General features: G+C 31.9%; 1 protein-coding gene across 1 annotated transcript in view; it reads left to right on the top strand.

Annotated features, from left to right (window-relative positions):
* Window positions 1-1,753: 1,753 nt before the first annotated feature.
* The window catches only part of LOC111712977 (neuroligin-2), a 52,457-nt gene continuing 32,177 nt past the window's right edge, over window positions 1,754-22,033 (top strand). The window contains exons 1-6 of the mRNA XM_023487743.1: window positions 1,754-1,781; window positions 4,994-5,125; window positions 7,131-7,253; window positions 10,421-10,572; window positions 19,072-19,171; window positions 20,058-20,184. Coding sequence (XP_023343511.1) covers window positions 5,005-5,125; window positions 7,131-7,253; window positions 10,421-10,572; window positions 19,072-19,171; window positions 20,058-20,184 — 623 coding nt within the window. The 5' untranslated portion in view covers window positions 1,754-1,781; window positions 4,994-5,004. The remainder of the gene's footprint in view (window positions 1,782-4,993; window positions 5,126-7,130; window positions 7,254-10,420; window positions 10,573-19,071; window positions 19,172-20,057; window positions 20,185-22,033) is intronic.

The following is a 22,033-nucleotide window of genomic DNA, read 5'->3' as shown; positions in this document are numbered from 1 at the left end:
AACTCTTTCTTGTATATTTTGCTGCACTTTATCAAAATCTTCTCCTAGAGTATGCTGGGAGTACAGATTTTCATAGATTTCTTGAAAGTGATTTGCAATATTCTGGGCCCCAACTTCTCCATCTATACAATTTGAAATTGTTGTATTTTGTCCCCGGAATTTCTTAATTTCTTTGAATATATCACCTCCTCCATTGAGCAATTTTTGAGTAAATTTATCTTGAAGTAAATGACGTTTGGCTCTCTTTAATCTTCTTATAGAATATTTATATTGCATGTGAGCATTTCGCTGCAAAATAAACAGTTTACATTCTTTTTCTTTAGAAAATGGAGGCGGTAAAGAACACATTGCACGATAAAGGAATAGAAACGTTGCCACACATTTCTAACCCCTATATATATCTTTGGAACCCAATTTCATAGACCTTAGATATTTTTTGTACTATTTATTAACTCTGTTAGATCAAATAATCTAATTTTAAAATATAATAGGTGTACGACGTACGAAAGGTTGCAAAGATATGGGGATTAGAAAATTTAAGTTTGTGGCAAAGGTTCCATTCCTTAGGAATATTAAGTGTTTCTTTTTCGATTGCTCCCTCGGCATCACTTCATATTTAACAATAAAAAATTAATGATTATAATGCGGTAGGACCCATTAGTGGTTAATACAGGCTATACAAGCCTAATTAATTATATTTATTGTTAGAAACCATTTAATATTAATATTACTATTCTACGTTTTTACAAGAATATTTCTATAGTCGGGGAAATAAGAAATCAGAGTAAGCGTAATCAGAGTATCAAGAATATTTAGAAGCTAAAACTGTTTGATATTTAGTTTAGATTTGGAGTATATGATACATAGAAAAATGTTAGTCTATAAGCCTAATGAAACACAATATGAATTATTAAATAAACAATATATAAAAACACCAAGGCACAAAATTAAATCTTTTATATTTTTACAAATTATTTTGCATTATGCCTAGTTTTTGTTATACTTTTTATAAATTAACGTGTAATATAATATTAATCTATTCATCTTGATCAATCCTTCTTGAAGGATTGTTAATAATATATTTGATTAATGTGTAAGCTACCAATTCACATTCTTCTTGAAGGATTGTTAATAATATATTTGATTAACGTGTAAGCTACCAATTCACATCCTTCTTGAGGGATTGTTAATAATAAATTTGATTAATGTGTAAGCTACCAATTGTTAATACTATATTTGATTAATGTGTAAGCTACCAATTGTTAATCATATATTTGATTAATGTGTAAGCTACCAATTGTTAATAATATATTTGATTAATATGTAAGCTACCAATTCACATTCTTCTTGAAGGATTGTTAATAATATATTTGATTAACGTGTAAGCTACCAATTCTCATCCTTCTTGAGGGATTGTTAATAATATATTTGATTAATGTGTAAGCTACCAATTGTTAATAATATATTTGATTAATGTGTAAGCTACCAATTGTTAATCATATATTTGATTAATGTGTAAGCTACCAATTGTTAATCATATATTTGATTAATGTGTAAGCTACCAATTGTTAATAATATATTTGATTAATGTGTAAGCTACCAATTGTTAATAATATATTTGATTAATGGGTAAGCTACCAATTGTTAATAATATATTTGATCAATGTGTAAGCTTGATAACATTAGAACTTTTTTAGCAATTAATATATAAAATTTTTTAATCAAATTCATTTTTAATGCAATTTTTTCAGGACAGCAGAATGCAGGGGGGAAAGGGAAAGGTAAGTCAACATTTTAATTCGAAGTGTTTTAATAATTTAAATTATTTAAAATTCAAATCATAATTGACACAATGTAATGTGTATACATAGCATAATTAACATATTATACATTTCAAACTATAATCAATCATATCAAACATATGAAACATATTAAGCATATCGATCATATCAAACATAACAAACATATCAATCATATCAAGCATATAAAACATATTAAGAATGTCAAAAATATCAAACATATCAAACATATCAAACATATCAAACAAATCAATCATATCAATTATATCAAACATATCAAACATATCAAACATATCAAACATATCAAACATATCAAACATATCAAACATATCAATCATATCAAACATATTAATCATATCACACATATCAAACATATCAATCATATAAAACATATCAAACATATCAATCATATCAATCATATTAAGCATGTCAAAAATATCAAACATATCAAACATATCAAATATATCAAACTATCAAACAAATCAAACATTTAAAATGTATCAAATATCTCAACATATCTAAATTTCGAACACATCAAACAATTCAAACATATACAACTTATTATGCTGTGTTTAATCTTTAACTTGTCAAATATGCAAATATTTAAAAGTATAAAATGAACGAATTTGATACGAACATCCTTTTAAAGGGACAGACCGGCTATGTAAGGTAGTATGCAATGTTGTGGAAAAATTCTTTAGGATTCATTTGCGACATATAAAACTTTTTACAGATCTGCAAATCCTGAGTTTGAGCGCAAAGTCGACGTTCAAAATCGTAATTTAGGGTGGATACGTTTTCAGAAGTATTTTTTTTAAATATTAAATAACGACGACATAAAATGAAAACAAAATTCTACAGTAAACTATTAGTTGTTTAGGAACAGGTTGAGAAAATAAAAATTAATCTTATCATCGAAAATTAGTAATCTTATTCAATTATTAGTTTCTATTTTCTCATTATTCACAAAGATTTCCTGCAGATTTTTTAAAATTATTATTGAAAAGACAACATTTGAAAAATTTGTAGAAATTTGCGAATAAATTCATAGAAAATAAGGAGTTCAATATAATGATGAAAACGAAATTATTGATTCTAGCATTGATTTATTCAAAAATTTCTTTGAGAAATATGTTCCTAACCATCTCATTAGATTACTGTATAAGTCTTATTATTCGTTGTCGTTATTTAATATTTAAAAAAAACTAATTCTGAAAACGTAACCACCCAAATTCATGATTTTGAACGTCGACTATGCACTCAAACTCCGTAATTATACATTGGGGGAAAGGTTTACATGTCTCAAATGAATTCTATAGAATGTGTCCACAACACTACATACTCAGTTTAACTACCTTACAAAGCCGGTCTGTCCCTTTAAAGATAAGAAGTGCACAGTGCCCGTTTTTATTAGAGAAAGAATGTAAAATCTATAGATTATAAAAATAAACGTTCATCGTGCTTAGTGGATATATGCAATTCTATATCTTTTATCCGAACCTTTATAGGATACATAAATCTATATCTTTTATCCGAACCTTTATACGATACATAATTCTATATCTTTTATCCGAACCTTTATAGGATACATAATTCTATATCTTTTATCCGAACCTTTATAAGATACATGATTCTATATCTTTTATCCGAACCTTTATAAGATACATAATTCTATATCTTTTATCCAAACCTTTATAAGATACATAATTCTATATCTTTTATCCGAACCTTTACAAGATACATAATTCTATATATTTTATCCAAACCTTTATAAGATACATAATTCTATATCTTTTATCCGAACCTTTATAAGATACATAATTCTATATCTTTTATCCGAACCTTTATAGGATACATAATTCTATATCTTTTATCCGAACCTTTATAGGATACATAATTTCGTTTACGTTCCAGTAAAAATTAATGTTTGATGTTTTGAATTTGATTTATTTAATTTAAGTCTATTAAGTTTATTCAAATTATTTATTAGATGCTCTAATCTTTCAAAGTCTACCTAGTCTACCTATTCTACCTAGTCTACCTAGTCTACCTAGTCTACCTAGTCTATCTAGTCTACCTAGTCTACCTAGTTTACCTAGTCTACCTAGTCTACCTAGTCTACCTAGTCTACCTAGTCTACCTAGTCTACCTAGTCTATCTAGTCTACCTAGTCTACCTAGTTTACCTAGTCTACCAAGTCTACCTAGTCTACCTAGTCTACCTAGTCTACCTAGTCTACTTAGTCTACCCAGTCTACCTTAATTTGATCAGATATTAAAAGTATTGAACATAAATCCTGAATAAGAAGTAAATTAAATCTCTCCTGAAAATATTCAATGTCTGAAGTCTAGACACTTCTTCAGGTTTAACAGAAAATCCACCAATTCTTGTTTTTACTTCAGTTATAAACTTGGCACACAATATAATTGAGAAAAGAAAAAGAAATCTTTAAACCAAGAAACAACTGTATTCACTGTTAAGCTTCCCGATATTCGCTCTAAAGAAATTGTTAAAAAATGTAAGAAACCTTTATTTAATTAGTGCCATTTGTTACAGTGGTACCCACTAAACCTTAATCTGATCAATAACGTAGAAAATATTTCTATCAGCAGATATCAGCAAGTCATATTTATAGTAAACCCACAATGGTGAAACTAATCAAATTTCATTGAATTAATGATTTTTGCTCAGACAATTCATTTAAGGGTACCACTGTGATTACTACACGCCGCTTTATAAATAAACAGTGATAATCAGAAAATTTTGGAATAGAAAGACGACTTATAAACTCAAGATATGATTTTAAATAGTCAAATAAGAATGGGACACAGTAATTGTGCAATGTAAACAGACCCATTTTACTTAATTAGTGGTTTAATAAGTGTCTCGTAAAGCTATTTGCTTTGTAACAACTCTTAATGATTGCTATAAGGTCGTCTTCCTATTTCGGAGTTTTCTGGTTCTCATTGTAGGTTCAGTTGAAATTACATTTAAGGTTCCTTCAACAATTCCCGAGTTAAAGTTATTTGTTGCTCGTATTTTCTGGGAAAATTTATTTTCTGGGAAAACCAAAACTGAGATTATAAATTTACAGACAAATATTCTTCTGGATATTTACAAATCGTTATTTTTACTTTCATCAATACAGCGTTGACAACCCCTTTGAAAATGTAAAACTAAGAAATAAGTTTTAGGTTTTGCTGTTATGGTGTTCTTACACGGAGACAGCTACAGCTGGGGGTCAGCTGCACTTTATGATGCCAAGGTGCTGGCTACACTTGGAAATATCATAGTTGTTACCTTCAACTACAGGATAGGGTTGCTAGGTTAGTATATGTACAGGATAGGGTTGCTAGTTTAGTATATATACAGGATAGGATTGCTAGGTTAGTATATATAAAGGATAGGGTTGCTAGTTTAGTATATATACAGGATAGGGTTGCTAGGTTAGTATATATAAAAGATAGGGTTGCTAGGTTAGTATATGTATACAGGATAGGGTTGCTAGGTTAGTATATATATACAGGAAAGGGTTGCTAGGTTAGTATAAATAAAAGATAGGGTTGCTAGGTTAGAATATATACAGGATAGGGTTGCTAGTTTAGTATATATACAGGATAGGGTTGCTAGGTTAGTATATATAAAAGATAGTGTTGCTAGGTTAGTATATGTATACAGGATATGGTTGCTAGGTTAGTATATATATACAGGATAGGGTTGCTAGGTTAGTATATATAAAAGATAGGGTTGCTAGGTTAGTATATATATACAGGATAGGGTTGCTAGGTTAGTATAAATAAAAGATAGGGTTGCTAGGTTAGTATATATATACAGGATAGGGTTGCTAGGTTAGTATATATAAAAGATAGGGTTGCTAGGGTAGTATATATATAAGATAGAATTTTTCTTTAACTCGGTGATGGTGATGGGCCAAACCTCTGTAGAGTGAAAAAAGTAGATGTTAGTTCCACATTTATTGAAAATATATTTCGGTCTGGGTTGACCCTCGTCAGTTCTTGAGATTGTTTCTGTCACAAAGATTATGCTAGGTTAGTATATAATACAGGATAGGGTCGCTAGGTTAGTATATTTAATATATATACATCATAGGGTAGGGTTGCTAGGTTAGTATATATACAAGATAGGGTTGCTAGGTTAGTATTAACACAGGATAGGGTTGCTAGGTAATTATATCTAAGATAAGGTTTGTAGGTTAATATATATACAAGGTTTGTCTGTCGATGTCTGTTTTTTTGTTTGAATTTAGTAAACGACAAAATGGCTTAAACAATCAGACACAATATTTTGTGACAGCGCACATGACCCTAGGGAAGGTTTGGGGTCGGAATTGAAGAATTGAAACCCAGCAATGTGACAGGCAAATGCTCGAATTATTAAGTTTCTCCATTATGAAGACAAAAAAGTGGATTTGAAAAGCAGGATTTAAACGGTAAAATTGTCCCTGAAACCCTGAAATGTACAGTCGAATATTGAATATGAGGAGGGAGGATTTGCTTTTACAATTAAATTCAATTACCATGCCATTACCGATTCACAACAGTAACTTTTAGGAAATTGTTTTTGGTAACAGGTTTAAAAGGCACCATTAAACACACTCCTTACACTATATCTTAGGTTCACTGAACATTGCATTGACAACCCTTTTAACAATTTTCAAATAAAGAAAATATAATTTTTTCTTTTTTCCTGTTTTTATATCAAGCTTTCGTGTATTTCTAAAAATATTGAAAAATAATATATTTCTATTTTATTTCATATAATAGGAGGCCCATGATGTTTTACAAGTTGGAAACCAGATATTGGAAACTTAAATGAAAGAGAAAAGAAAACGGAGTTTTAATATATTTCACTAAAATAATAGGACAGAGTAGAAGTATCCGACCAGCGGACCATCCGTCCAATACAATTTAATTTTGTAATTATATCCATATCCATCCATATATATATGTTTAGGATACCCTGAACCTGAACTCTACTCTTTTAGGCTACATGAATCTGAACCCTACTCCATAAATGTTTAGGATTCCTGAACCCGAACCCTACTCGTTTAGGCTACATAAATCTGAACCCTACTCCATAAATGTTTAGGATACCTGAACCCAAAACCTACTCCATATTTGTTTAGGATACCTGAACCCGAACCCTACTCTATATATGTTTAGGATACCTGAACCCGAACCCTACTCCATATATGTTTAGGATACCTGAACCCGAACCCTACTCCATATTTGTTTAGGATACTTGAACCCGAACCCTCCTCCATATATGTTTAGGATACCTGAACCCGAACCCTACTCCATATATGTTTAGGATACTTGAACCCAAACCCTGCTCCTGAGAGACGGGGTTCTGTATCAAACTACGGGTTGGTTGACCAGCTTGCTGCTCTTCAATGGGTTCAGGAGAATATCCAAGAGTTCGGGGGAGACAAAGGAATGTTCTTATATTTTAATCTTCTTAAAAAGAACGAACAAAGTGAAAAGATTCGACGTCATTGATAAAACGATGAAGCTCCAAATGATAATTTCTTCTGTTTGTCGACCGTAAAAACAACTATTTTATTCAAATATTTGCACTTACAACTACAATTACAATCACACGCTAATACCAATAACAATACCGATACCAAGGCAAATACATAATGCGATTACAATTAGAATTGCATTTACAATAACAATTGCAATTACAATTGCATACTAAACGATGCATACCATTGTAATTGGATTACATAAAATGACTCAAGAAGGAATTAAAAAAATGCATATTAAATGAGAATGTATAGAGGTGGCTCATTCAACATATATAGTTTACAAAAGGGACTGTGGGCGTAATTTCGAGTGACCTTCATGCAAATTGGAAATGCCCGATTTACAACGGTACCCTTGAAAGCGTTGTCTCATCATGTATGTGTACTGTTTATTTTAATTGTGTTTCCTCGGCAAAAGAAAAGATAGAGAAACTATCAGAAATGAACACTTTTCGAGTCAGCAAAACGACATTATCCTTCACATTTTTGATCAGACTAAAATTTCAAATATACCGTCGGAAATTGAGCTTTGCCATCTCTAACTTTTTCATTTTTATTATTGTTTTGAACTGTACGATGAAGAAAGGTTCTTAGATAGATCTGTAACCCAGATCCGAGTAGTATTCAGCTGTGTGGGTAGAACAAATAAATGTATATATTCATCTCTAGAATGATCAAATGGATGAAATATGAAAATATTGAAAATATTATGAAAAGATTTATGGGCAGGGTATAGAAAGAATTTCTATTGTGGAGAATTGAAATATCTAAGAACAACGGTTTGAAGACGAATAGACAAAAATAAAAAAGGAGATGTGAGACTAAGGAATAAAAATGTAATAAAAGACCGAATAAGTTTTAAAAAGTAAAGGCGAGTTAAAATCGGGTAAATTCAAAATTAAGAACAATTGTAATTTCATAGAAAAATTAAGGTTGAAGAATGACAAGGATGATTATGCTCTTTAAAAACAAGCAAGAAAAAAGAAAGAAAAAAGGAATAGATTTTGAAAAAGAAAGAAAAATTAGCGAAATGAGTAATATGAAAAATGGAGGAAGTTCTGAAGAAAGGATAAAAAATGAGAGAAATTTAGAGGAAAGAAAGAAATAAGTAAATAAAAAATAAATAAGATTAAGGAAAATCTGAAGGTTTGGAGAAAGAGAAGATGAAATAATTTGAGAAACATTTCAGAGGAAAGAGAAAGAAAAGGTTAAGGTTGAAGGTTTGGTCTCCAAATTAGATTTGTCTCCGCAATGTTTTGTAACTCCTATTTACGAGGCAAATACAATAGGTCTACTCCAACCCTCTACTTTATACAGGGAGATATTATAGGATAAGGTGATCCACTATTAGTATACACTGGAGTACAGCTGCGCAGCGGAACATATGCATTAGTGTACAGTTGCACAGCTTGCCATTTACACAGGAGTGAAGCTGCACAGCTGAACATCTGAACTAGTGTAAACTGCACAGCTAGCCATTTACACTGGAGTACAGCTGCAAAGCTGACCATCTGCACTAGTGTACAGCTGTACAGCTAGCCATTAAAACTGGAGTACAGCTGCAAAGCTGACCATCTGCACTAGTGTACAGCTGCCACAGCTAGGCATTTACACAGTATGTACAGCTGCAGAGCTGGCCATCTGCACAAGTGTACAGCTGCCACAGCTAGCCATTTACACTGTATGTACAGCTGAAAAGCTGGCCATCTGCATTAGTGTACAGCTGCCACAGCTAGCTATCTACACTGTAGTACAGCTGCACAGTTAACCATCTGCAAAAGTTTACAGCTGCACAGCTAGCCATTTACACTGTAGTACAGCTGCACATCTGACTAGCTATATTAGTGTACAGTTGCGCAGCTAGCTATTTACACTGTAGTACAGCTACACAGCTAACCATCTGCACTAGTGTACTGCTAACGATTTAAACAGTATTACACTGGAGTACAGCTGTACAGCTATCCATTTACACTAGAGTAAAGCTGCACAGCTAACTATGTATCCAAGTGTACAACTGAACAGCTAACCATGCTAATCATAAAGATTGTACACTAATGTTCAGCTGAACAGTTAATCATGTATATTTTAAAAATTATGCTCAGCCGAGCAGATAACCATGAATATTTTAAAAATTATGCTCAGCTGAGCAGATAACCATGTACACTCATGTACAGCTGGACAGTTAACCACGTACACAAGTGTACAGCTGGATAGCTAACCATGTACACTAATGTACAGCTGGATAGCTAACCATCTGCACTAAAAAAGTGTACAGCCGCATAGCTAGCCATTTACAGTGTACTACAGCTGCACATCTGACTATCTACACTAGTGTACAGCTGCGCAGCTGGCTATTCAAACTGCTAAACAGCTAACGATATATGCAAGTATACAGCTGAACATCTAACCATGTACACAAGTATACAGCTAAACAGTAAAGTATGTACTCAAGTGTATACAACTGAACAAATAACCATGTCCGAAAGTGTACAGCTGAACAGTTTACCATGTAAACTAGTGTACAACTGAACTGCTAACCATGTACACTAGTGTAAAGCTTTAAAGATAACCGTGTACACTAGTGCATAGCTGCGCAGTAATCATGTACATGTACACAAATAGTTGAATAGCTAACCATTTACACAAGTTTACAGCTGTGCAGCTGACTATGTACAGTAATGTACATATGAATAGATCCCCATGAATACAATAAAGAAGACAGACATTAATATACAAAAGCTTTCTGTCTATTAAACAATAATTAGTTTTTTTCCTTATCTAAATCCATGGGATTTAATTCAAAATAAATGATGTAATTCTTGGAAACGCAATTTTTCTCCAATTGTAAAGTTCTATTTTCTGATTATTTTGTTTGCAAGCAATTCATTGAACAACAATGCGTATAAACAAGGAATCCTTTCATTTGATAACAACAAGAGAAGATTCATAGCTTTAATTTTCATTCAAAAATATATATTAGACTCTATAAGTTTCAAAATTACAATAAACAGAATTCTTTTTCCTTTTAAAGTTGAATTGTTGAAGATCAAGTTGAAAAGAATATGTGGAGTAGAACGGATAACCCTGGTTGGACAGGGCCGGGGAGCAGCATCAGTAGAATTCTTGGTTCACTCACTCATGGTTCGACAAACTCATTTCAAGAGAGTCGTTCTTATGTCGGGCAGTATCTTCTCTCCCTGGGCCAGGGTAGAGAACCCCTCAGAGGTTAGTTTATTTTTATACCCTCAGAGGTTAGTTTATTTTTATACCTTCAGAGGTTAGTTTATTTTTATACCTTCAGAGGTTAGTTTATTTTTATAATCGCCAGAGGGGTTAGATAACCCCTCAGAGGCTAGCTTATTTTTAAATTCGCCAGAGGGGTTAGATAACCCCTCAGAGGTTAGTTTATTTTTATATTCGCCAGAGGGGTTAGATAACCCCTCAGAGGCTAGTTTATTTTTATAAGGGGGGTTAGAAAACCCTTCAAAGGTTACAATTTCTTATTACATCTGCCAGAGGGGTAAAATTCCCCGTTGAAAGGTTACTCTTCTTATATCCGCCAGAGGGGTTAGAAACCTCTCTAAAGGTTACTTTCTTTTTATATCCGCCAGGGTTACTTTCTTTTTATATCCGCCAGAGGGGTAGAATTCCCCCTTTAAGGCTAATCTCTTTTTATATCTGGCAGAGGGTCTATTTTCTCTTATTAAATATTAAGAGAATTGTTATCCTTTATTTTTACTCTCATATTCATGATTCCTGGTCTTACTCATACCTTATTTCCCTACATATACATATTTATGGAGTGAGAACCAGAAAACTCGGGAATAGGAAGACGATGTGTAGGCTCAAGTTATAAGTTTGAAAAATTTAATAAACATGAGACACAACAATTGTTCAGTGGAAGCAAATCCATTTCTCTTTATAAGTGATTAAATAAGATACTAGTTAAGCTATTTGCTTTGTATAAACATCAAAAACATTAAGTGTTGCTTTAATGTCGACTTCCTATTCCACAGTTTTCTGGTTCTCTCTGTACTTTATTTTTCCGTTCCTACACATATTTTACTGATTGTAATTTCCCAATATCAATTATAGGATTACAATCTCAACAGACAGATAAGCGAGACAAGGAAATAAAACTGAATTTATATTCTTTTTAGGTCAAGTTCAAGATATGATTGCTCAAGTTTTCCAATCCATATAAATGGACCCCCCCCCCCGTAACCCATTAATATCAAATCTTAGTAAGACGACCCATTTATCAATCTAATCGACTTGAGTTGGATGTTTTTAAATGAAAAGTTAAACTCGGAAAGGTTGACTGATCCCTTATCGGTTAAATCTTTGGATTGGACTTATTAGAAAAAATTTAGTTTTTCGGTGATGAGAGAAAGAGTTTAGAACATTGATTTCATTCAATAGTTTCCAGCTCACAATCTGGCTAAATAGGAGATGGAGACAACTGATTTAAGCCTTGTTTTAGCAGAGAGAGGAATTAGAACTGCTAGTAATCTCTGGTATATAGTTGCAATGTTAAGCTCTATAATTTTATTCCAACATCCAATTTTCTTTCAAGAATTCTCGTTCTACACAATTTATTTGTAATTATATGCACGAATGTTTGTTGAGACCACTACAACTTTTACCAAACTAAAACAAAGTTTGAAATAGAAAAGATTTTATGTTTTGTTGTTTATTTCTACACTTTCCACACACAAGAAAATCCGCAGAACACTTAACAACTGATTGTTTTAGTAGAATTGGTGTTCTGAACACGCGGGAGGATAAATGTTTAGCTTTTTAGGAATCAAGGTTTATCTCAGGGTTGGATAACATATTACGATGTTGTATTGGAGGGATGGGGGGGGGGGGGTGCTATCTTTACTAATTAAAGAGACTGTGAGCGAAACTTCAAGTGACTCTCCATGCAAAGATAGCAATGCCCGATTCACAACGGTACATTAAGTTTTATTAGAAAGCAATGTTTATAATTTTATTATTTTTATTTGTGATTTTTCTACAAAAATTACAAATGTATAAATGATCAGATATTGATCAGATAAAGGTTTAATGCAGGTACCTTTGTGAATTGGAAATTATCATCTGTGAATGGAGAAAAAAACTTGAAATAACACTTACCATCCCTTTACCCATGTAATAAATGCCTCAGGTTTCCAAGATATGAGGGTTATTACAATATTTATTACACACATCATTTCTAGGTTCGATTAATTCAGTCAGCTTCACAAAAACAAAATATTAAAACTGAAAGACGATCTCCCAGAAATCTAGACTTTTAGACAAACTTGATGACATTCAAATATTTAGTTAGAATGAACCATATTGCCCAGATTGTTGATTTTTAAGGTTTATAAAATGTTAGACCCTGAGAAAACAATTAGATTTTCTCAAACAACGCTTTATTCTTGTACATTACACAACAACTTAAAAAAAACAGTTTTGAATTTTTCTTTTTTCTTTTTTACTTAAAAATACCAGAGGCCAAATTAAAAGAATTTGAGCCACATCTCAAATTTAACACGCGCCTTGAACATAGTGGGTTCAATTAGGACCGGTTTTTGGCGATTTAGCGACGCGGTTTAAATTCTTTAAGTTCAGCTTTAGGTCTAATGATCTATAAATCAATGGATTTTTGTTTAGTTGTTTAAATTACCCTTTTATAAATATTTTTAATCCATATTCATCTATACTAACTTTTGTGTACGAAAAAGGATTATATAGAATTTATACATACAATATTATATACTCTGTTAAATCTTTAATGATAATCTTCTATTTCTTATGTTCATATCATATTTCGGAGAAATTGTATCTTTGCATCGTTGCAACTTCTCTTAGAAGATATCCCTAGATCTTTCTTTAAAAGGACTTTTAGACTTTTCAGACTTTTTATCAAAAGAAGAGAAGAAATCTGAAACCTGATTCCTACTTTGGAATTTGATTTCCTGCAACTTTTTACTTATCCTACACACATATATATATCTATATATAAATTTGGCTTGTCTGTTTGTTTGTCTGTTTGTTTGTATCCAATAACCGTCAGAACGGCTGAACCGATTGGGCCCAAATTGAGAACATGTTCACAATTAATTTAGAAGATGGGCGCGAAGCACCCTCTAAGGCTAGTATCTTATAAATCTTTATGTATCTATATATAAATTTGGCTTGTCTGTTTGTCTGCCTGTCTGTTTGTTTGTATCCAATAAACGTCAAAACGGCTGAACCGATCGGGCCCAAATTTTTTGTGGGACATCACGTGACCACAGGGAAGGTTTATGAATGATAACAATTTAAAAAAAATGTGTTTTGAAGGTTTTAAATTTTGTAAAAAAAATTTAAATTCTTGAAAATCCGCGATTTTTTTTTTAAACATCCGCAAAATTTTTTGTAAAAATGAGATATTTTGTCATTGATATTAAATCTCAAAAAATTTCAAGAAGATGAATTATAGAAATCGTCAGAATACAACCAAGAATTTTCCATTCGTCTATAAAACATAATTTAGCATAACAGATGCATATTATTCAACATTTTTACTTTTATTTCATAGCTCCAATACTGAAATCTACTCATTGCTAAATTAATTTCTCCCAAAATAGAATTGCAATTTTATCAAAAACATTTTTGTGGATTTTCTCCCTATTAAGTAAATCTGGTCTTAACACTTAATGAACTTTAAACTTGGAGTAGGGTGGGGAGGGGGGGGTGAGGGTCGGATATTTTTTAACCTTTGTATGGCGCAAAAATACTGTTTTTGCTCAGACTTTACTCACCTTTTCTTACTCTGCAATATATATATTTGTATCAAATATATTTTCCAAACTTTGATATTAACTCTAGAATTGCCAAATCATCCACCTACCATTTTTCAATTAGAAAAAATATAGATTTGATTTATTAAAATTAGAGTTTCTAGCGAACAAAAACTTTCGCGAAAAAAGGCGAAAATTTTCATTCATATTTAACGAAAGGAAGCGAAAACGATGCGAAGTTTCTGGAACATTTTTTTTTGTGAAAAAAGATAGAAAATTTTGCATTAATTTGTTACACGAAAAATTACGAAATTTTCGCGAATAAAAAAATGTAAAAGTTTGACAAAAATAAACAATGAATGCGAAATCATGCGAAAAAAAACAAAATTTACGCAATTTTTCGTATTTTTTTCCTACAACCTTAATGAAAAAAAGTTGCGAAATTTTCGCGAAATGATTTCCCCATTTCGCTGAAAACCTTAGATAAGGATAACATATTTTTTAATGAATCTTTGGTCGTATATTTGACTAAAGACATTACTGATTCTGTTAACAAAATTTTGTGGACCTAAGAACTACTAATAAATAATAGAACGTAAATTACTTAAATATTTTTTGCTAGAATTAAATAATAATTTTTTTTTATTTTTAATATTTTTAGTAGAAATAATCATAGCATGCGGTTGCTTCTTTGAAAAGAGCTACACTCAGGTTTAAGCGTTTTGATTTGAGAACCAAATAACACTTATTTATAAAACTAATATGGAAATTAGGCTTATTTAATTTATCATCTTCTCTTCAGGTTCGATAAAATAAATGAATAATTTTAATATATCACAGTGCCAAGTTTAGATAAAAAAATCAACGAAATACATAAATTATATTTATGTCTAAACATTTCTTGATTTAATACCGTTTCCAGTTTTCCTCTTCAAAACTTAACAAAGAAACTTGTATAAAAATAGCTCTAAATGAATTATTTAGTTTACATTTTTAACATCGAAAGTTTAAAAAATGTTTTAAAACTGGAAGTTTTCTAGGAGCGAAATTATGATTTTTGTCACCTAAACGGAATTATTTTTTGTTACTTGAGTTCTTTTGCCACAGTTTATGATTTGGTTTTTCTCACTTAAATTTACAATTTATTTCAAGATATTGCACAAATGTCGATGTTCATTAATTGGTTTTAGAAAAATAGTGGAAGATAGAAAATAGGTCAGGATACATGCAGGATACAGGATACAGGATACTGGATACAAGATACAGGATACTGGATACAGGATACAGAATACAGGAACCAGGATACAGGATACTGGACATTGAATACTGGATACTGGATACTGGATACTGGATACTAGATACTAGATACTTTTTTGTTTAAAACGTAGAGATAAAATTAAAAAAGAAATGGAAAAATCTGTTCATTATCAGATAAGATTATTTAAACTCAAAACCATACTAGGTTCGGAGAATTTAATTTAAAAGGATTTAATTAAGGTTTCGTGTCTTTCTAACTTTCTAGATAAAAAACCCTTTGAGTTTTCTACATAATCTGTTACCATACACTGGGAAATCTTTGTTCTTATCCTTCCTTGTTCTACATAATCCACTACCATACACTGGGAAACCTTTGTTCTTATCCTTCCTTGTTCTACATAATCCACTACCATACACCGGGAAACCATTGTTCCTTTCCTTCCTTGTTCTACATAGTCCACTACCATACACCAGGAAACCATTGTTCCTATCCTTTCTTGTTCTACTTAATCCACTACCAGACACTGGGAAATCTTTGTTCTTATCCTTTCTTGTTCTACATAATCCACAACCATACACCAGGAAACCATTGTTCCTATCCTTCCTTGTTCTACATAATCCACTACCATACACCGTGAAACCTTTGTTTCTATCCTCCCTTGTTCTACATAATCCACTACCATACACCAGGAAACCATTGTTCTTATCCTTTCTTGTTCTACATAATCCACTACCATACACCGGGAAACTATTGTTCCTATCCTTTCTTGTTCTACATAATCCACTACCATACACCGGGAAACCTTTGTTGTTATCCTTCCTTTTTCTACATAATCCACTACCATACACCAGGAAACCATTGTTCCTATCCTTCCTTGTTCTACATAATCCACAACCATACACCGGGAAACCATTGTTTCTATCCTTCCTTGTTCTACATAATCCACTACCATACACCGTGAAACCTTTGTTTCTATCCTCCCTTGTTCTACATAATCCGTTACCATACACCAGGAAACCTTTGTTTTTATTCTTCCTAATTCTACCCATCTACCAACCTACCTACCTTCCTATCACCAATTAACTTTCTTCCTATCCTCTAATCTATTTACCTACTCATCTTCCTTCCAATTGACCAACCTACTTGCCTTCCTATTGATGGGCAGATTTTCGGTAACTAACATTTTGGTAACTAACAATTTGGCAACTAATAATTTGGTAACTAACAATTTGGTAACCTGACTATTTGGTAACTGGACTAATTGGTAACCAATAATTTGGTAACTTGACAATTTGTTAACTTGACAATTTGGTAACCTGACAGTTTGGTAGCCGACAGTTTGGTAGCTAACAATTTGGTAACTAACAATTTGTATAATTGAAACTTATGTTTCACAATCATTATTTGTATATTTAATTATTGAATATATAAAGAGAATAAAAAACAATATGCAGGATTTCTTGATAGTTTAGCATGACAAATCCACGAAAACTCGGCCCCCCCTTGTCCTAACCGCAACGCTCGGCCAAGAAATTACATTAACCGAACCTAATCCCACATATCGGATATCATTGTATTAGTTTTGATAAATATAACCGCAGCGCTCGGCCCCTTATAGCCTGTCCTAGCAGCAGCGCTCGGTCCAGAAATCGTCTTAACCTAGTCTAACCAAAATGTGAGGTTACTAAATTGTCAAGTTACCAAATTGTTAGTTACCAAATTGTGAGGTTACCAAAGATAAGTTACCAAATTGTTTGTTACCAAAAATGCTAGTTATCAAATTATTAGATAACAAATTGTCAATTTACTAATTTGTCAAGTTACCAAATTATTAGTTACCAAATTGTGAGGTTACCAAAGATAAGTTACCAAATTGTTTGTTACCAAAAATGCTAGTTATCAAATTATTAGTTACCAAAAATCCGCCCATATTCCTATCTACCTTCCTAACTACCTACCGAATTACTTTCCTATCTGCTAACCTATCTATCTATCTTTCTATCTTCCAAAGGTTCGTTCTTTTCTATCTTCTAATCTATCTACCAACCTATCTATCTTCCTTTCTACCAACTAACGTTCTTTCTATCTTTTACTCTTCCAACCTAGCTAAATATACTCTCCTTTCTACCAACTAACTTCCTTCCTATCTTCTAATTTGTCTACCTTTCAAAATACCTTCCTATCTACTAACGTATCTATCTTCCTATTTACTACCTGCCTTTCCCTCTGCCTACCTTATTACCTTCCTATCTACCAACGTATCTATTTTCCTACCTTCCAACTAACCTTCCTTGCTATCTTATAATCTAGCAACAAATATACCTTCTAATTACATTTCTCTCTACCAACTAACCTTCCGTCCTATCTCATAATCTGCCTAAACCTATCTAATTACCTCCCTATCTACCTACCCACTTATCTTCCAATATCTATATATAAATTTGACTTGTCTGTCTGTTTGTTTGTTTGTTTGTATCCAATAAACGTCAAAACGGCTGAACTGACCGGGCCCAATTTTTTTGGGAGACCTCGCGTGACCCCAGGGAAGGTTCATGGATGATCTAATTTTCAAAAATTTGCCTCTAACAGAATTCGAATTTTAAAAATTTTGAAAATCCACGATTTTTTTTAATAAAATCCGCGAATTTTGTTGTTTGTTTTTGTTTTACAATGAAGATTGTTATGAATGACTAAGTGGACGAGTTTGATGAATAGTTTCGTGTTTTCTAGTTTACAACTTTTTATTCCAAGCTTCAACTCTCAACATTTATGTCTACATTTTTTTTGCAATTTGGTAGTTTAGTAGAACACAATCTTCTCTGTTTCTCTTTGAATTTTATTCATCCAATGATTAAAACCTTACTGATTGTAATACAAAAAACTGACAAAAAAATTGTTTAAAATTTTTACATACATATAAATCAAAAATGGAGAATCGAACAGTCAAAAAAGATACATTTCGGTTTAAAGTCTGAAAGGGTTTTTATTTCCGAGTTTAGTGCAAACCTTATCCATAGTAACCCTTTTTTTATTTAATGAGTTTTTTATGCACAATCATAATCTGTTTTCAACATAACAAAATATTTTGAATTTTTACAGCTTTAGTTCTTGGATATTTTTTAGGTTGCCTCGATACAATTTGGCAAAGAAAACCTTAAAAAGAAAAAATTAATTCAGAAACCATGACGATAGTTTTTATTTGGAGAAATAATAAAAAGGATAAAATTAGTAAAATGCTCAGGTTTTGAGAAGAATACTAATTCCAAAAAGTTCCCCTAAACCAGCTTCTCTAAACCTTTATTACAGGTTGCAGTAAGTGCCAGACAACTAGGAAGTCATATACCAGCTAATCTAAACCTTTATTACAGGTTGCAGTACGTGTAGCTAGACAACTAGGTTGTCCTATACCAGCTGATTTAAACCTTTATTACAGGTTGCAGTACGTGTAGCTAGACAACTAGGTTGCCCTATACCAGCTGATCTAAACCTTTATTACAGGTTGCAGTACGTGTAGCTAGACAACTAGGTTGCCCTATGCCAGCTGATTACAACCGTTATTACAGGTTGCAGTACGTGTAGCTAGACATCTAGGTTGCCCTGTACCAGCTGATTTAAACCGTTATTACAGGTTGCAGTATGTGTAGCTAGACAACTAGGTTGCCCTATACCACCTGATTTAAACCGTTATTACAGGTTGCAGTACGTGTAGCTAGACAATTAGGTTGTCCTATACCAGCTGATTTAAACATGCATCATTCAACTATTCTACAATGTCTCCGATCTAAACCTTTAGGTAACTATATTTCATATAAGCTGAAGTGCCTGGCGTTGCTTGTGGTAACTCAAAAATTGTCCAACACCCCAATTGGGGTATATAAAACATTTAAATTTGTGTAACAAGTCCAAAAATAATATATATTCGGTTTCTTATCGCATTTTAGAAAAAAAACTTCTGCTTGCATTTTTAAAATATTAAGGTTTATACTATATTTATTAAAATTATTGTTATTATTATTTCCTTTATTGAATGGGCGTCCAGTGTACTTTGTGCTCTTATTTTTCATATTTCTTTTATGTGAAGGCATTATCTTACAAAAACAGTTGTTGAATTTATTTATCTTATACAAAAATATACATTATACATAAAAATATAAACTTCCCTTTTGTTTTTGTTGTATATGTTGTAATTGTCGTATTTGTTGTATTTGTTTAGATGATTTGTTGTATTTGTTTAAATGATTTGTTGTATTTTTGTATTTTTTGTATTTGTTGTATTTGTTGTATTTGTTGTATTTGTTTAAATGATTTGTTATATTTTATGTTTTTGTTTAGATGATTTCTTGTATTTGTTTAGATGATTTGTTGTATGTTTGTATTTGTTGTATTTGTTGTATTTGTTGTATTTGTTGTTTTTTTTGTATTTGTTTAGATGATTTGTTGTATTTGTTTTATTTGTTTAGATGATTTGTTGTATTTGTTGTATTTGTTTAGATGATTTGTTGTATTTGTTGTATTTGTTGTATTTGTTTAGATGATTTCTGTATTTGTTTAGATGATTTCTGTATTTGTTTAGATGATTTGTTGTATTTTTGTATTTTTTGTATTTTTTGTATTTGTTGTATTTGTTTAAATAATTTGTTGTATTTGTTGTATTTGTTGTATTTGTTGTATTTGTTTAGATGATTTGTTATCTGTAGATCTTGGTCCAACACTAAGTTTTCTATCCAACATTGGTCCATCATTCGACGGAGTAACAATCAAGAAAAACTTTGTCAATATTCGAGGAAAACGAAGTTTCGAATCCAGGAACCAACACACTCGAACATTATGCGCTAGCAACATTATGCACTCGAAACATTTTGCAAAGTGAACATTATACACTCAAAACATTTTTTAATTGGAACATTATATACTTTAAACATTATGCACTAAAAACATTATACATTTTCAACATTATACACTTTTGGTAAATCTTATCAAATCAATGTATAGGGTAGGGTACAGATTCTATTTATTTGTCAAAAATAAAGAAGAAATATCTCTTTCTAGTGGGGTGACCCCCCCCCCCTTCGGGCCTTATTATCAAATAATCTCAGTTTGAAATATCAAAGGTTTACAACTTTGAGTTCTAAAGATATTGTGGTTTAAATATTTGATTTTGTTCCAAAGACTCAATTCCTTTCCAAAACCTATAGCAAGTGAAACACTAATTCGTTTTATCATTTTTCACATTTTTTATCAAAATAATTTTGAAGAATTGTTTTTCCTTAGGCACATAGTAGGCAATACATGATTCTTTCTACGTCTAATATAATTTGCATGACTTTCTTGTTTATTCATGATCAGCATAAGAACCCAGTTCTTTATTCATGATCACTGATCAGCATAAGAACCCAGTTCTTTATTCATGATCACTGATCAGCATAAGAACCCAGTTCTTTATTCATGATCACTGATCAGCATAAGAGCCCAGTTCTTTATTCATGATCACTGATCAACATAAGAACCCAGTTCTTTATTCATGATCACTGATCAGCATAAGAGCCCAGTTCCTTATTCATGATAACTGATCAGCATAAGAATCCAGTTCTTTCTTCATGATCACTGATCAGCATAAGAACCCAGTTCTTTATTCACGATCACTGATCAGCATAAGAACCCAGTTCTTTATTTATGATCACTGATCAGCATAATAACCCAGTTCTTTATTCATGATCACTGATCAGCATAAGAACCCAGATTTTTATTCATGATCATTGATCAGCATAAGAACCCAGTTCTTTATTCATGATCACTGATCAGCTTAAGAACCCAGTTTTTTATTCATGATCACTGATCAGCATAAGAACCCAGTTCTTTATTCATGATCACTGATCAGCATAAGAACCCAGTTCTTTATTCATGATCACTGATCAGCATAAGAACCCAGTTCTTTATTCATGATCACTGATCAGCATAAGAACCCAGTTCTTTATTCATGATCACTGATCAGCATAAGAACCCAGTTCTTTATTCATGATCACTGATCAGCATAAGAACCCAGTTCTTTATTCATGATCACTGATCAGCATAAGAACCCAGTTNGATAGAAGACTAAATGTCACAAATAAATTCAAATACCAAAGACGACTTTCAAGTCGTCTTCCTATTGTCATGTTTCGTGGGACACCCTGTACATCCAAACAAACAGACAGAGAGACATATAAATATATATAAAGATACATATAGATGATAATATCATTTCAGGGAAAAAAAAGCTTTTTGAAAAAGAAGTCTTTGAGGATTGAAACTTGATTTATTACAACGGATGCTTTTTCAACGTTTATGACTCTGAAGTTATGTGTGTAATTGCTTATCAAATAACTTAGATTTAATGCTATATTAAAAAGTAGCTGAAGGGCCCGGTGTTGCCCATGGAAAAAAAAATATTTAAAAAAAAAAAAAAAATTTGAAGGAAATAATCGAATTTTTAGCCCATAACACCCCCCGGCCACCCATGAGTGTCCACAAAAATTACAGCCCATTCGGTCCAGCCGTTTGGCCGGCTATAGGCAATATACATATGAATGTCTTGTTTCATTATAAAGATAAAGTTTCAATGAGAAAGAAACCATTTCAAGGATATCAAATGCCAGCAGCTGTTGTATAAACTGTG

The sequence above is a fragment of the Eurytemora carolleeae genome, unplaced genomic scaffold (genome assembly GCF_000591075.1).
Source record: "Eurytemora carolleeae unplaced genomic scaffold, Eaff_2.0 scaffold1352, whole genome shotgun sequence".
Taxonomy (NCBI): domain Eukaryota; kingdom Metazoa; phylum Arthropoda; class Copepoda; order Calanoida; family Temoridae; genus Eurytemora; species Eurytemora carolleeae.
Note: the sequence above shows the minus strand (reverse complement) of the source record. Positions and strands in the feature narration are given on the sequence as shown.